The sequence below is a fragment of the Triticum aestivum genome, chromosome 5D, assembly GCF_018294505.1.
Source record: "Triticum aestivum cultivar Chinese Spring chromosome 5D, IWGSC CS RefSeq v2.1, whole genome shotgun sequence".
Taxonomy (NCBI): domain Eukaryota; kingdom Viridiplantae; phylum Streptophyta; class Magnoliopsida; order Poales; family Poaceae; genus Triticum; species Triticum aestivum.
In genome coordinates this window covers 45,624,872-45,638,296 of record NC_057808.1, presented here as the reverse complement: position 1 = coordinate 45,638,296, position 13,425 = coordinate 45,624,872, and the positions used below count along the sequence as shown (strand labels likewise).

Sequence of the window (13,425 nt, the reverse complement as noted above, 5' to 3'; positions counted from 1 at the left end):
TGCTTCGCCAAAAGGCAACCGATTATGGGCTAGCACAGTAGCGCCGATGTCACACCCGCCTTTTCTTCTTATAATTTTTTTTTCTATTTTTTCTCTTATTTTTTAATTTCCATTCCAATTTTCCTTTTAGTTTTCAAAGTGTTCATCGTACATGCATTCAATTTTGTTTAACCTGGTATAATTTAATTTTTTGTTGGCATGGTTTTAAGTAAAAGATGATAACATTCAAAAAATAAGTTTGTGCCAATATAAAAAAATCCCGTCTTTAAAAGACAAATGTATGCGAAATTATTAAGAAATGTGTACAATTTTTAATTTTTTTCCATAATGTAAAAAATTGTTTTGTGCCATTAAAAAATGTACATCACATTTGATAGAAACATTCCCACATATCCAAAAAATGTGCATGCATTTAAAAAAAGATATATAAAATATGTAAGAAAAAATCATGTTGATTAAAAAAATCCACTAAAAAAATCGTATCGTGACATTTTCAAAATATATTCGTGTGTTTCCGAAAAACATCCATGATCTTTAAAAAAATTATACAATGTAAAAGCAATGTTCATGACATCTGATTCATATTAATTATTGTTGATTTACTAGTATGTTTAAAAATGTTTACGTGTATTTGAAAAAAAAATGTTCCCACATATTCAAAAAAAAAATGTTCCGCGCAATTAAAAAGGTATATGTCACGCATTTGAAAAATGTCTAGCTTGTATCATAGAATTGTATCCCGTGTGCTCTAAAATGTACATTGTGTAATGATAAAAATTAGACATGTGTTGAAAAGAGAAATCCGGTAAAAACCATAAGAAACAAAAAGGAAATACGAAGAAACCCCTAAAGGAAACGAAGAAAACCTATGAGAAAACAAAGAAACCAAAGTATAGCGGAAGAAAGAATAAAACAAAGGAAAACCAATGAGAAAACAAACAAACCAAAGAAAAGTGAAGAAAAAAAACCCAAAGAAAACCAGTGAAAAACAAAACAAATCAAAGGAAAAAAATAAAAGGAACCCAAAAAGAAAAGAAAACGAAAAACCCCGGAGCGAGCGAAGCACCCGCGCTAAAATGGGCAGGCCCGCAGCCCGCTACTGTCGGTCCGTTAGGTAATTCCCCACTGCCTGCCTGCTTGCTTCAACCCCCAACCAAAACAGAGAGCAGCCGCCGCCGGCTGTTGACCCCGCCGCCACCAATTCACCACCGTCGTCGTCGTCGTCGCCGCCGCCGCCGGGGCTCCCTTCTCCTGCTCCCCGCTACTCACTCCCCTGCCCTCAGGTAGTAGGCCTTACGCTCCCCATCTCCTCGTGTGTCTCCCCCGTCTTTTCTTGATCCATTCCCCTTCCATTTAGATCGATTATTATCCCGCCTGCATCCACTAATTCGGTAGGTGATTTGGTGCATGCGGTAGGTTAAAACGTTGGTTGAATTCCCATCATACCGAGCAGAGCAGTCCCTCCCACTGAACCCTCTTCTTCTCCCCCATGATTAGGTCTTGAATCCTATTTGTTCATCCGTCACTATTTCCCCCCCTCTTTCATATATGCTCCTGAAGCATTTGCCCTGTTTAGTCGTTTCTTTCTTTACAAAGGACAGAGCTTTGTACATCACAGAGTTATGCTGTTACAATCTCTCGCATCACATGTTAGATTTTTCGCATCGGCAGTAGGAGGATATCAACACTTATGCTCAAACACAAGTATATGGTTGAGGCATTGTTTTGCACCTATATTATATAGTTGAGGCATTGCTTGTATGGGCGCACATCAGTGGATGCTGTTTAGCTGTATGGGCTACAGGGGCGCAACCAGGATTTGAGTATAGGGGGGGCCAAGCTAAGTAGATAAAAAATCCAGTGTAAAAGATAATTATAGCACGTCAGCCTCATTAACAATTTCAGTATGTCAAGAATTTGAAGCAACTGGCTTCGAAAACAAATTAATCTTAATGTGGTTTCGCAGCGTTATCTCTCTTCATGGTTGAGGAATTTCAATTTTAGAAGTAACTAGCTTAAAAAATGAATTAATATTAATGGTGTTTGGCTGCATTTTTCTCCTCATAGTTGAAGAATTTCAATTTCAGAATTAGCTACTTTGTAAGGTCCCCATAGAATTCTTTTGCATCAATAAATATAAACTCATACAAGATAATTTGCATCACGGTAATTTTAGGACACGTACAAGGTATGAATTCTTGATAGAATCTCAAATGAGAAAACAAAACAAATAAAATCTGATATATATAGTTTCAACACTGAGATGAGAAGTGAGAGAGATTAGTATAGTGTGATGTGTGAACCTGCTAGTTCGTTGGCTGAAGCTATGAAGTAGGTTGTGTCGCTGAGTCGTCGTACAAATCAGATCGTGAGCGGCAAAGCGGGGAGATCAGAAGCTGATCGGCGGCGGCGGCGGAAAGGGCACACGGCGCCGCAGCCGTCTATGCTTGTACGTCTGATTTTGCTGGTTGCGTACACCAGCTCCAAGAGTATCGGGGGGGGGGGGGGGGGGATGGGCTGGCCCCTGCTCGTCCCTCCCTCCTTGCCTCCGCCACTGATGGGCTATATTCTGTTGCATCTGTGGCAAAAATCATTTGCGCAGTCTGTGGCAAAAATGGCCACTGTAGCATGTGGTGTTGCCAGCAGAACAAGTCGGAGAATCGCGCTTGCACCCGCTGTGGAGAGATAGGGCACAGTACCAGTACACATGGTCTCAGTTGCTCAAGCTGTGACGAGTATCATGAGGATGGAGAGTGCCGATTGGGCGGTGTTAAATGCTTTCTTTGTGAGTGTCAGGATCATTATCTTGCTAAGTGCCCCTTGAATTCAGTATTGACTGAGGCATTTCAGAGTCAGAGAGAGAACTTCCAAGCTGCTCTGCGGCTTGCACTATCAAAACAACGCGACCCATCATCTACACCTCCCAAGTGTTCCGCAAAATCAGAAGGAAAAGTACTGGCCGCCAACAAGCCTAAATCGATTGTCCGATGTGTAAGGTGTGGTGAGGAAGGGCACAGGCGCAAGAAGTGTCCGTTGAAACATCAATCGTAGACCGTGCACAAGTCTAGTCCTTTGGTTACAGTAGACAACACATCAACATGAGTGGTTACATGCTTCCGTTGCAAGGAAGAAGGCCACTGCGCCAAACGATGCCCTCAGAAGCACCGGAAGCATTAAGACTGCTCCACCAGGAGCTATCGGTATAGCAAACAGTGGTACTCATAATGACTATACATGGCATTACATTTTCAATCACGCCGAGAAGCAGCTTGGGAAGAGATCTTGGCACTAAAGATACAACCAAGGGAAAAGATACTCACTGAGCTGAGCCAGACCTCCTCCCTTGACCAAAAAGTTACTGCACAGTTACTGTCTTTTTCTTGTGATACTCTAGCGGTTGAAAAGTTTTCAAGGAAGGGCATTTTATATCATGTGTTTTTGGAATGTCTTTCTCTGAGATGATATTGGTGCCAATTGATGATCTGATGAGAAGACATTCCCAAGATGGGATTCACAACCACTTGCATTGTGCAAGTTTACTGGCATATTCCTTGGTAGTAAATGCTTCTCCATACTTCATGCACTTGATGAACAAGTGTACGGGATACATCTGGGTAAGAACCTTTTTGTTTTGTTTCTGGTAGAGGGCCTAGTGAAGTTTTTTGGCAGGAGCACACATAACAAACTTACTAACTTAGGCATCAGGATGGGAACGGGCCGATCCGGACCTGGCCTTGGACCCGGCCCTAACGAAGGCTTAAAAAGACTAGTGTTGGCAGACTGAATGTTCACTAACGAATAACCTTCAAAGTACTGCAATTGCTTTCTTTCAAACCAATCCTCTGTATAAGTGTTATTTGTATCGAAATACATACTGCTGTTGTCTTCTCAAAGATCCAAAATAAGCTCCCCACTTAACCATTCCATAACATGCATTCAGAATAAGGATTTGCCGAAGAGAAAATGGTTACTCATCCTTGCTCAATACATGGGGGGTCGATTGCTGGAACATAGATAATGTTGATCCATAAGTTATACTGTGGTTAATTTGTAGAACCGCACTTTAGGACCATTGATTTTCAGTGACTACATAATGATATAATCATACAACTTCATTCTAGCCTGAAAACGTGGAAACCCTACATTGAACTTCTACATGAGTATGCCCCAAGTTTTGTTGCTTGTATAGTCAAAGAAGTTTGAACTTTGAACTGAAAAATGCTAATGTAGGATGCAGTCTGTTAGTTTGCACTTAGCAGCTTTTGCTTATAATGCGCCAGATTAGCACTTAGCAGATTACCTTGTACAGTAATGTAAAATTAGGTATAGAACCAACATTTGAGCGCTAGTCCATCGCCTGGGCGATCCCTGATTTGCTTGCTGCTTACTTTAAAGTTATTTTCGTGTCACTTCTATTATCTTCAGAAAGAAGGAGCTAGCTTCATTTGCTTGAATATTTCGGAGTTCTACTTATGATTATTATCTATGTGTATGTAACAGGGCATCAGTAGACAGCACAGAGGATGGAAAGTGGAAACTCGCCGTGTGTAATTCGAATTATCCGGCGTTCGTATTTTGCTCACCAGGTTTCATGGCTTGTCTGTATAAGGGCTGAAACTGTGCGCTCTTGAGGGCTCATCTTTGAGAGTGGGGTGTTTTGGAGCCCCTTTCTGTTTTTTTTTCTTAATTACAAATCATATTTTTTTAAAGTTTACAAAATATATGAAAGTATACACAAGTACTTAAGGATGTATTCTACATGTGTGTAAAGTTTCATGATGAGATACTTGAAGAGTTGAGCTCCACAGGAACAACAAAAAACAAGTTCATGTGTAAATATCTTTGGCCTCTCCTTTTTTAAATGTTTAATTTTTCAGGGGAAACCCCGCTAAGGGCGTCTCCAATGTGGACCCTCAAAACGCCAGCAAATATCCGGACCGAGGGGCCCCACATGGCTGCCCCACGCATGTGGGCCCCTAGCTTTTTGGCTTGGCCGTGTGGGGACCACACCTGGCCCCTCTCGAAATTTTCTGAAATCTTCATAACTTGGAAAAAATCATATTAAATCCCCGGTATAATTTGACCTTCGTAGATATGGATTTTCTGAAAAGTCGAAAACATGTAGAAAACAACAACTCGCTTTGGCCACTGAATTAATAGGTTAGTTTGGGATTTTCTTTTTGCTATGTATAGTATTCAAAGTGATATTATAATAGCATGAGACAATAAAATTTTATGGATACGTTTGAGACACATCAAATATATATTATGTTCGAGATGTCGAATCCGAACCTCCTACACTAGCTCCCTGACTGAAGGCGTATTTTTGAAAAAACAAAACTGGAAGTATTCCTTATTTTTTGGATCTTGGCTAAATCAACCCGCCGTGAAGTATTTTTCGATGGTGGTCCTCCCTCTCGAACACAACATTTTTTTATGTCTTCCTCAAGAGACCCAATCTTTCCATCATACCCTCAAGATGATCCATTCCCCTCTTCTGTGATGAAAAATCTGACGGATTGCTAATCACAAAACACTAATCAATCTACTCGGAGAAACTCCTTGAACCCCGTCGTTGCCACGTATCACCAAGGCCGAGCATCATTGTAGAGACCGCCTGGATCAACCCGAGCGAAAGTCATGGTGAGTGATGCGACACCGTCTTCGGACAAGAGGGTGTACAAGGGGAGGTCCGATCTTCACGGCGTAGGATCGATAAATGGATGCGGATAACAAGTTGCAAGCAGCCGAAAAACAGAAAATAAGAGATTATGACGCGACGAGGAGGATGCTCACCGAATCCTGCAATCCGAACATTCGCTGATCCACAACCCGCAATACTACCCCACACAACCACGCTCAAGTCGTGGAGCACGGGATAGGTGCAATCCGCAAGGGAAATCACGAACTCTAACCCACACAATACGATCTAGTCGTGGAGCACGAATTAGGAGCAATTTCTCAAGGAATCACGAGAATAAGGATAATAAGAGCTCTCCAATCTCAGGAGGAGTCTATGTCTTGGGTCTTTGATAGAAATGGCAAAAGTCCCCAATGAAGGGAAGAGCTAGCCTATTTATAATCAGGACAACCCCCTTTGATAGGTGTCAAAACAAAACTAGCTTTGGGAACCAGCTTAGATGTGAAAAGAGAACCAACTTTGGTAGGACTAAATGGTTTCGAGACTTAATGAGGTATCTTCTGGAAATCTCTCATCGGAGGTGGTTGGCAGTTCCCGACCAAACATTGTTCACTGGGGTCGAACAATGTTTCCTTCAACAACAAACTCGAGTTCTGAAAACCTTTCGCAAGTTGGGATATCCAAACTCGTGCAAAACATTGTTTCGCCAGAGTTGGAACAATGTTTCTTCAGCAGACAACTCATTTCTTCATGAACTCCTAACTTTGTTTCTTCACCATAAAACATTGTTTTGCACGAATTGAAATGTGTTTGGCTTTCTTCGACATTGCACCTGAGTTCAACCAACAACAAAGGAGGTGATGGCACAACCATGTTTTCAAGGTCAAATGGTAAACTTAAGTTAGTGTTCACTTGATCATATATTTGCATTGCGCGACTTCTTGTAATTGACCCGTTGATGATTGGTGGTGTGGTGTCCATGGTTGGGATGTCCTCATCAGTGAGGATGGATGAATAGGAGGAGAGAAAGCTCTACACCAGCGAAGTCAGCGAGAGAAGGAACAAACCCTGGCGAGAGGGATAGTGTATTCAAATGTTGATATCCCTAAAAAAAGTAAAAGTTGACAACATTCAAAAAAAATATTTGTGGCAATAAAAAACTTCCCGTGTTTAAAAAAGAAATACATGCGAAATTATTAAAAAGTGCGTACACCATCTTATTTTATTTTTGATAATGCAAAAAAAATTGTTTCGTGCCACTCAAAATGTATATAACATTTGATGGAAACATTCCCGCATATCATGAAAATGTTCATGCATTTAAAAAATGATATATAAAATATGTAAGAAAAATTCATGTTGGTTAAAACATTTCCACGAAAAAGCGTATCATGACTTTCAATAAATATCCGCGTGTTTCCAAAAAAATTCTATGATTTTTTAAAAAAACTATACAATGTAAAGCAATGTTTATGCCGTCCAATTCATATTAATCATCGCCGATCTAGTGCAAATTTATACTAAATCAGCGACAATTAATATGGATCGGAGGGATTAGTTTAAAAGAAATATTTTTGTGTATTTGAAAAAAAATCCATGGATTTAAAAACTGTTCAAAACATGAGTTTAAAAAGTTATTTGTCACCCATTTGGAAAATGTGTAGCGTGTATCATAAAATTGTATCATGTGTGCTATAAAATGTACACTGTGTACTGGGAAAAAGTAGACATGCGCTGAAAAAGAAACAAAAATGGATAAAACCTGACTAAAAAGAAAAAGAAAACCTATTGTATTGAGAAAACAAAGAAACCAAAGCATAGCGAAAGAAAGAATAAACCAAAATAAAATCAATGAGAAAACAAAGAAACCAAAGTAAAGCGAAGAAAAAATAAAAAAACCCAAAGAAAACCAGTGAAAAACAAAACAAATCGAAGAAAGAATAGAAGGAACCAAAAAAGAAAAAAAACGTAGCGAGCACCACAAAAAGAAGGAACTTTGTCTCCACAAAAAAAAAAAAAAGAAGAAGAAAGCCTTGTTTACCCTGTTCGTCATCCCCACCACGGCCTGCTTGCTTCAATTCCCAACCAAAACAGCAGAGCAGCCGCCGCCGGCTGTCGACCCCGCCGCCACCAGTTCACCACCGTCGTCGTCGCCGCCGCCGCCGGGGCTCCCTTCTCCTGCTCCCCTGCCCTCAGGTAGTAGGCCTTACGCTTCCCATCTCCTCGTGTGTCTCCCCCGTCTTTTCTTGATCCATTCCCCTTCCATTTAGATTTTAGATTTTAGATCGATTATTATCCCGCCTGCATCCACTAATTCGATAGGTGATTTGGTGCATGCGGTAGGTTGAAACGGTGAATGAATTCTTCCCCATGATTAGGTCCTGAATCCGATTTGTTCATCCCCCCTCTTTCATATCTTAGTATATCACGCTGCTCATTAAGCAATTTGCTGTTGCTTCTGGCAGCACAAAACAAGCAAAATTGACTGCTACTGAAGCAATTGCCCTGTTAGTCGTTTCTTTCTTTACAAAGGACAGAGCTTTGTACATCACAGAATTATGCTGTTACAGCCTCTCTCTTCACATGTTAGATTTTTCGCATCGACAGTAGGAGGATATCAACACCTTTGCTCAAACACAAATATATGGTTAAGGCATTTGTTTTGCACCTATACTATATAGTGGGGGAGACTTGTATGAGATCTCACATTTAGGTGAGATCGTGAGGGAGATCAACACCATCTAGTCATTTCAAAAAAATCTGAAATTGTTTGATAGTAACATTCATGTGGGGTATGTCTACAACTCCGAAAAAATTCAGCTAAAAACTCGATGTACATTCGGAGATTCAAAAAAGACAATTTGTTTGTTTGCATGCACATCAGCGGATGCTCTTTAGCTGTATGGGCTATATTCTGTTGCATCTACACAGCAGCGTCTAGAATATCAATCGTTTCATCGTACACCTCAAACTACATTCTTCCTTGTCTCATGTTTTCTCCTCTTGTCTGTTATCCCTGGTCAGAAACAATTAACCAGATGGGATCATCTGCCAAGAGTCAGGAAATCGGGTCAAAAAGAAAGTGGGAGAACCAACACCAACATACAGCGAAGCACATCGCATGGCATTCCTTTGGGTACCAAGGCCACTATCCGCAACAGAGGCCTCCATGGAATGGTGCTTCACTCACCCCCTCGCCAGGGAGGCAAAATAATTTCCATGTTTCAGGAGATCGATTCTTTCTGACGTCCAGCCCATACCAACAAGATCTGGAAAGTAGGTACATTCAGGACAAAAAGAACGGTGTAATCACTTGTTTGGTCTGTGGCAATGAAGGACATTACAGTTCTGAGTGCCATTTCAAGGACCAAGAGCACAAAATCATTTGCGCGGTCTGTAGCAAAAATGGCCACTGTAGCATGTGGTGTTGCCAGCAGAACAAGTCGGAGAATCGAGCTTGCACCCGCTGTGGAGAGATAGGGCATACTACCAATACACATGGTCTCGGTTGCTCAAGCTGTGACGAGTATCATGACGATGGAGAGTGCCGTTTAAGCCAAGTTAAATGCTTTATCTGTGAATGTCAGGATCATTATCTTGCTCAGTGCCCCTTGAATTCAGTATTGACTGAGGCATTTCAGGGCCAGAGAGACAACTTCCAAGCGGCTCTGCGGCTTGCACTATCAAAACAACGCAACCCATCATCTACACCTGCCAAGTGTTACGCAAAATCAGAAGGAAGAGTACTGACCGCCAACAAGTCTAGTCCAATTTGCTTTACATGCCGTGAAGAAGGTCACTTTGCCTTTCAGTGTCCTCAGAACAGCCCCGGCCAGTCCGAAGAATTTGAAGAGAGCAACACTATAGCTACATCGGCCAACCTGTCCAAAGAATTAGAAGAACGGGACCCTGATACAGGTACTGCTAAACAATCATCAGCAAGGAAGCCGATATTGTACGATCAGTGTTGCCCCTCAAAAGCAAAAGTACTGACCCCCAACAAGTCTAGTCCAATGGTTAGAACATGTAAAACAAAAACAGAAGGGAAGAAAAGGATGTGCTTTACATACCGTGAAGAAGGTCACGATGCCCGTATGTGTCCGCAGAAGTTCGGAGCTATATCTGGCAACGCGTCAAAAAAATTAGAAGAGAGAAGCACTATAGCTACATCCTCCAACATGTCCAAAGTATTGGAAGAACAGGACCCTGGTACTGCTAAACATTCATCAGAAATGAAGTGGGTTCTTCGATGTGTTAGCTGTGGTCAGGAAGGGCACAGGGCCAAGGGCTGTCCAACACGAGTGTTTATATGCTCCTTATGCAATGAAGAAGGCCACAAAGCCAAGAAATGCCCTCAGAAGGGCCAGAAATCATCAGAAATGAAGCGTAAATCGAATGTCCGATGTGTAAGGTGTGGTGAGGAAGGGCACAGGCGCAAGAAGTGTCCGTTGAAACATCAATCATAGACCGTCCACAAGTCTAGTCCTTTGGTTACAGTAGACAACACATCAACACGGGTGGTTACATGCTTCCGTTGCAAGGAAGAAGGCCACTGCACCAATCGATGCCCTCAGAAGCACCAGAAGCGTTAAGACTGTTCCACCAAGAGCTATCGGTAAAGCAAACAGTAGTACTCATAATGACTATCCATGGCATTACATTTTCAATCACGCCGAGAAGCAGCTTGGGAAGAGATCTTGGCACTAAAGATACAACCAAGGGAAAAGATACTCACTGAGCTGAGCCAGACCTCCTCCCTTGACTAAAAAGTTACTGCACAGTTACCGTCTTTTTCTTTAGATACTCTAGCGGTTGAAAAGTTTTCAAGGAAGGGCATTTTATATCATGTGTTTTTGGAATGTCTTTCTCTGAGATGATATTGGTGCCAATTGATGATCTGATGAGAAGACATTCCCAAGATGGGATTCACAACCACTTGCATTGTGCAAGTTTACTGGCATATTCCTTGGTAATAAATGCTTCTCCATACTCCATGCACTTGATGAACAAGTGTACGGGATACATCTGGGTAAGAACCTTTTTGTTTTGTTTCTGGTAGAGGGCCTAGTGAAGTTTTTTGGCAGGAGCACACATAACAAACTTAGGCAGATGAAGGCTTAAAAAGACCAGTGTTGGCAGACCGAATGTTTACTAGTCCTGCACTAACTAATAACCTTCAAAGTACTGCAATTACTTTCTTTCAAACGAATCCTCTGTATAAGTTTTATTTGTATCGAAATCGAAATACGTACTGCTGCTGTCTTCTCAAGATCCAAAATAAGCTCTCCACTTAACCATTCCATAACATGCATTCAGAATAACAATTTGCCGAAGAGAAAAAGGTTACTCATCCTTGCTCAATACAGGGGGGGGGGGGGGTCGATTGCTGGAACATATATAATGTTGATATAATGTGGAAACCCTACATTGTGCTTGTACATGAGTATGCCCCAAGTTTCGTTGCTTTGAACTGAAAAATGCTAATGTAGGGTACTGTCTGTTAGTTTGCACTTACCAGCTTTTGCTTATAAAGCGCCAGATTAGCACTTAGCAGATTACCTTGTACAGTAGCAAAATTAGGTATAGAACCAACATTTGAGCACTAGTCCATCGCCTGGGCGATTCACTGCTTTGCTTACTAAGGCTTACTTTCAAGTTATCATTGAAGATGAACGTATAGTTATCGTGTCACTTCTATTATCTTCAGAAAGAAGGGGCTAGCTTCATTTGCTTGAATATTTCGGAGTTCTACTTATGATTATTATCTATGTGTCTGTAACAGGGCATCAGTAGACAGGACAGAGGATGGAAAGTGGAAACTTGCCATGTGTAATTCGAATTATCCGGCGTTCGTATTTTGCTCACTAGGTTTCATGGCTTGTCTGTATAAGGGCTGAAACTGTGCGCTCTTGAGGGCTCATCTTTGGGAGTGAGGTGTTTTGGAGCCCCTTTCTGTAATTTTTTTTTAAATTGCAAATCATATTTTTAAAGTTTACAAAATATCTGAAAGTATACAGAAGTACACAAGGATGTATTCTACATGTGTTTAAAGTTTCATGATGAATACTTGAAGAGTTGAGCTCCACAACAACAACAAAAACCAAATTCATGTGTAAATATCTTTGGCCTCTCCTTTTTTTCAATGTTCAATTTTTCGAGGGAAACCTTGCGAAGGGCATCTCCTTTTTTAAAGTTATCATTGAAGATGAACGATATAGTTATCGTGTCACTTCTGTTATCTTCAGAAAGAAGGAGCTAGCTTCATTTGCTTGAATATTTCGGAGTTCTACTTATGATTATTATCTATGTGTGTGTAACAGGGCATCAGTAGACAGCACAGAGGATGGAAAGTGGAAACTCGCCGTGTGTAATTCGAATTATCCGGCGTTCGTATTTTGCTCACCAGGTTTCATGGCTTGTCTGTATAAGGGCTGAAACTGTGCGCTCTTGAGGGCTCATCTTTGAGAGTGGGGTGTTTTGGAGCCCCTTTCTGTTTTTTTTTTTGAAAAAATTGCAAATCATATTTTTTTTAAAGTTTACAAAATATCTGAAAGTATACAGAAGTACATAAGGATGTATTCTACTCCCTCCGTTCCTAAATATAAGTCTTTGAAGAGATTTTACTATGAACCACATACGGATGTATGTAGATGCATTTTAGATTGTGGATTCACTCATTTTGCTCCGTATGTAGTCCATAGTGAAATCTCTACAAAGACTTATATTTAGGAACGGAGGGAGTACATGTGTTTAAAGTTTCATGATGAATACTTGAAGAGTTGAGCTCCAGAACAACAACAAAAACCAAATTCATGTGTAAATATCTTTGGCCTCTCTTTTTTTCAATGTTCAATTTTTCGAGGGAAACCTTGCGAAGGGCATCTCCAATGTGGACCCTCAAAACGCCAGGAAATGTTCAGACTGAGGGGCCCATTGACCCCACACGGCCTCTCCACGTGGGTGGGCCCCTGGTCGCCTAGCTTGGCCGCGTGGGGGCCTGGGATGACCCCTTGGCCTCTCCCGACATTTTCTGAAATCTTCGTAACTTGGAAAAATCATATTAAATCCCCGGGATATTTTGACCTCCGTAGATATGGATTTTCAGAAAAGTCAAAAACATGTAGAAAACAAGAACTCGCTCTGAGCACTGAATTAATAGGTTGGTCTAGAAAAAATTGCTATAAAAAGTACTCAAAAGTGATATTATAATGGCATGAAACAATAAATAATTATAGATACATTCGAGACGAATCAAATATACTTTATCATCGAGAGGTCGAATCTGAACCTCTTACACTAGCTCTGGCACCCCTCATATCTAGCCCAATATGAGGTAGATATGGGGGCGCCTGGCGCGCCTGCCGCATCGGACTGACGACGGAGTCCCATGCGGAAACGCCCGGAAACCCGGCGGTCCGGAGCTCGTCTCCTCCGTCGAACCGATGTCGTCGCTCTGGCGGGCCGCGTGGTGTCTAGCCCGACTATTTAAGTCGACCGGCAGCGCTAAAACCCTACCATCCATATTTTTCGCCGTCTGTCCATCGCCGCCGCCACTTTCCACCCCCCTTGTCCGCCTAGTAGCCATGCCCCCACGCCGCTGGGTGAGGAGCGAGCCATTTCTAACGCCGGAGCGCCGGCTCGAGCTCCTTGAGCAGATCCCGACAACGCGCAAGCTCGGATCTCCGCGGGGCTATCTCCGGATGCAGTGCATCCGGAGGACGAGTTGGAGGAGGAGGAAGAGGTGGTGGTGGTGGAGGAGGAGGGCGAGGAGGAGGAGGTTGAGG

General features: G+C 41.8%; 1 protein-coding gene and 1 long non-coding RNA gene across 2 annotated transcripts; both read left to right on the top strand.

Annotated features, from left to right (window-relative positions):
• The first annotated feature begins 1,119 nt into the window (after positions 1–1,119).
• LOC123119351 (uncharacterized) lies at positions 1,120–4,839 on the top strand. Its single transcript, XR_006458615.1, has 2 exons — positions 1,120–1,283; positions 4,501–4,839. It is a non-coding gene; the product is annotated as an uncharacterized lncRNA (long non-coding RNA).
• Positions 4,840–7,671: 2,832 nt separating this feature from the next.
• Positions 7,672–10,633, top strand: LOC123119350 (DNA-binding protein HEXBP). The gene is made up of 2 exons (XM_044539139.1): positions 7,672–7,837; positions 8,666–10,633. Exon 2 carries the CDS (start codon positions 8,680–8,682, stop codon positions 10,105–10,107), a length of 1,428 nt encoding a protein of 475 aa, XP_044395074.1. The 5' UTR covers positions 7,672–7,837; positions 8,666–8,679; the 3' UTR covers positions 10,108–10,633.
• The last annotated feature ends 2,792 nt before the right edge of the window (positions 10,634–13,425 follow it).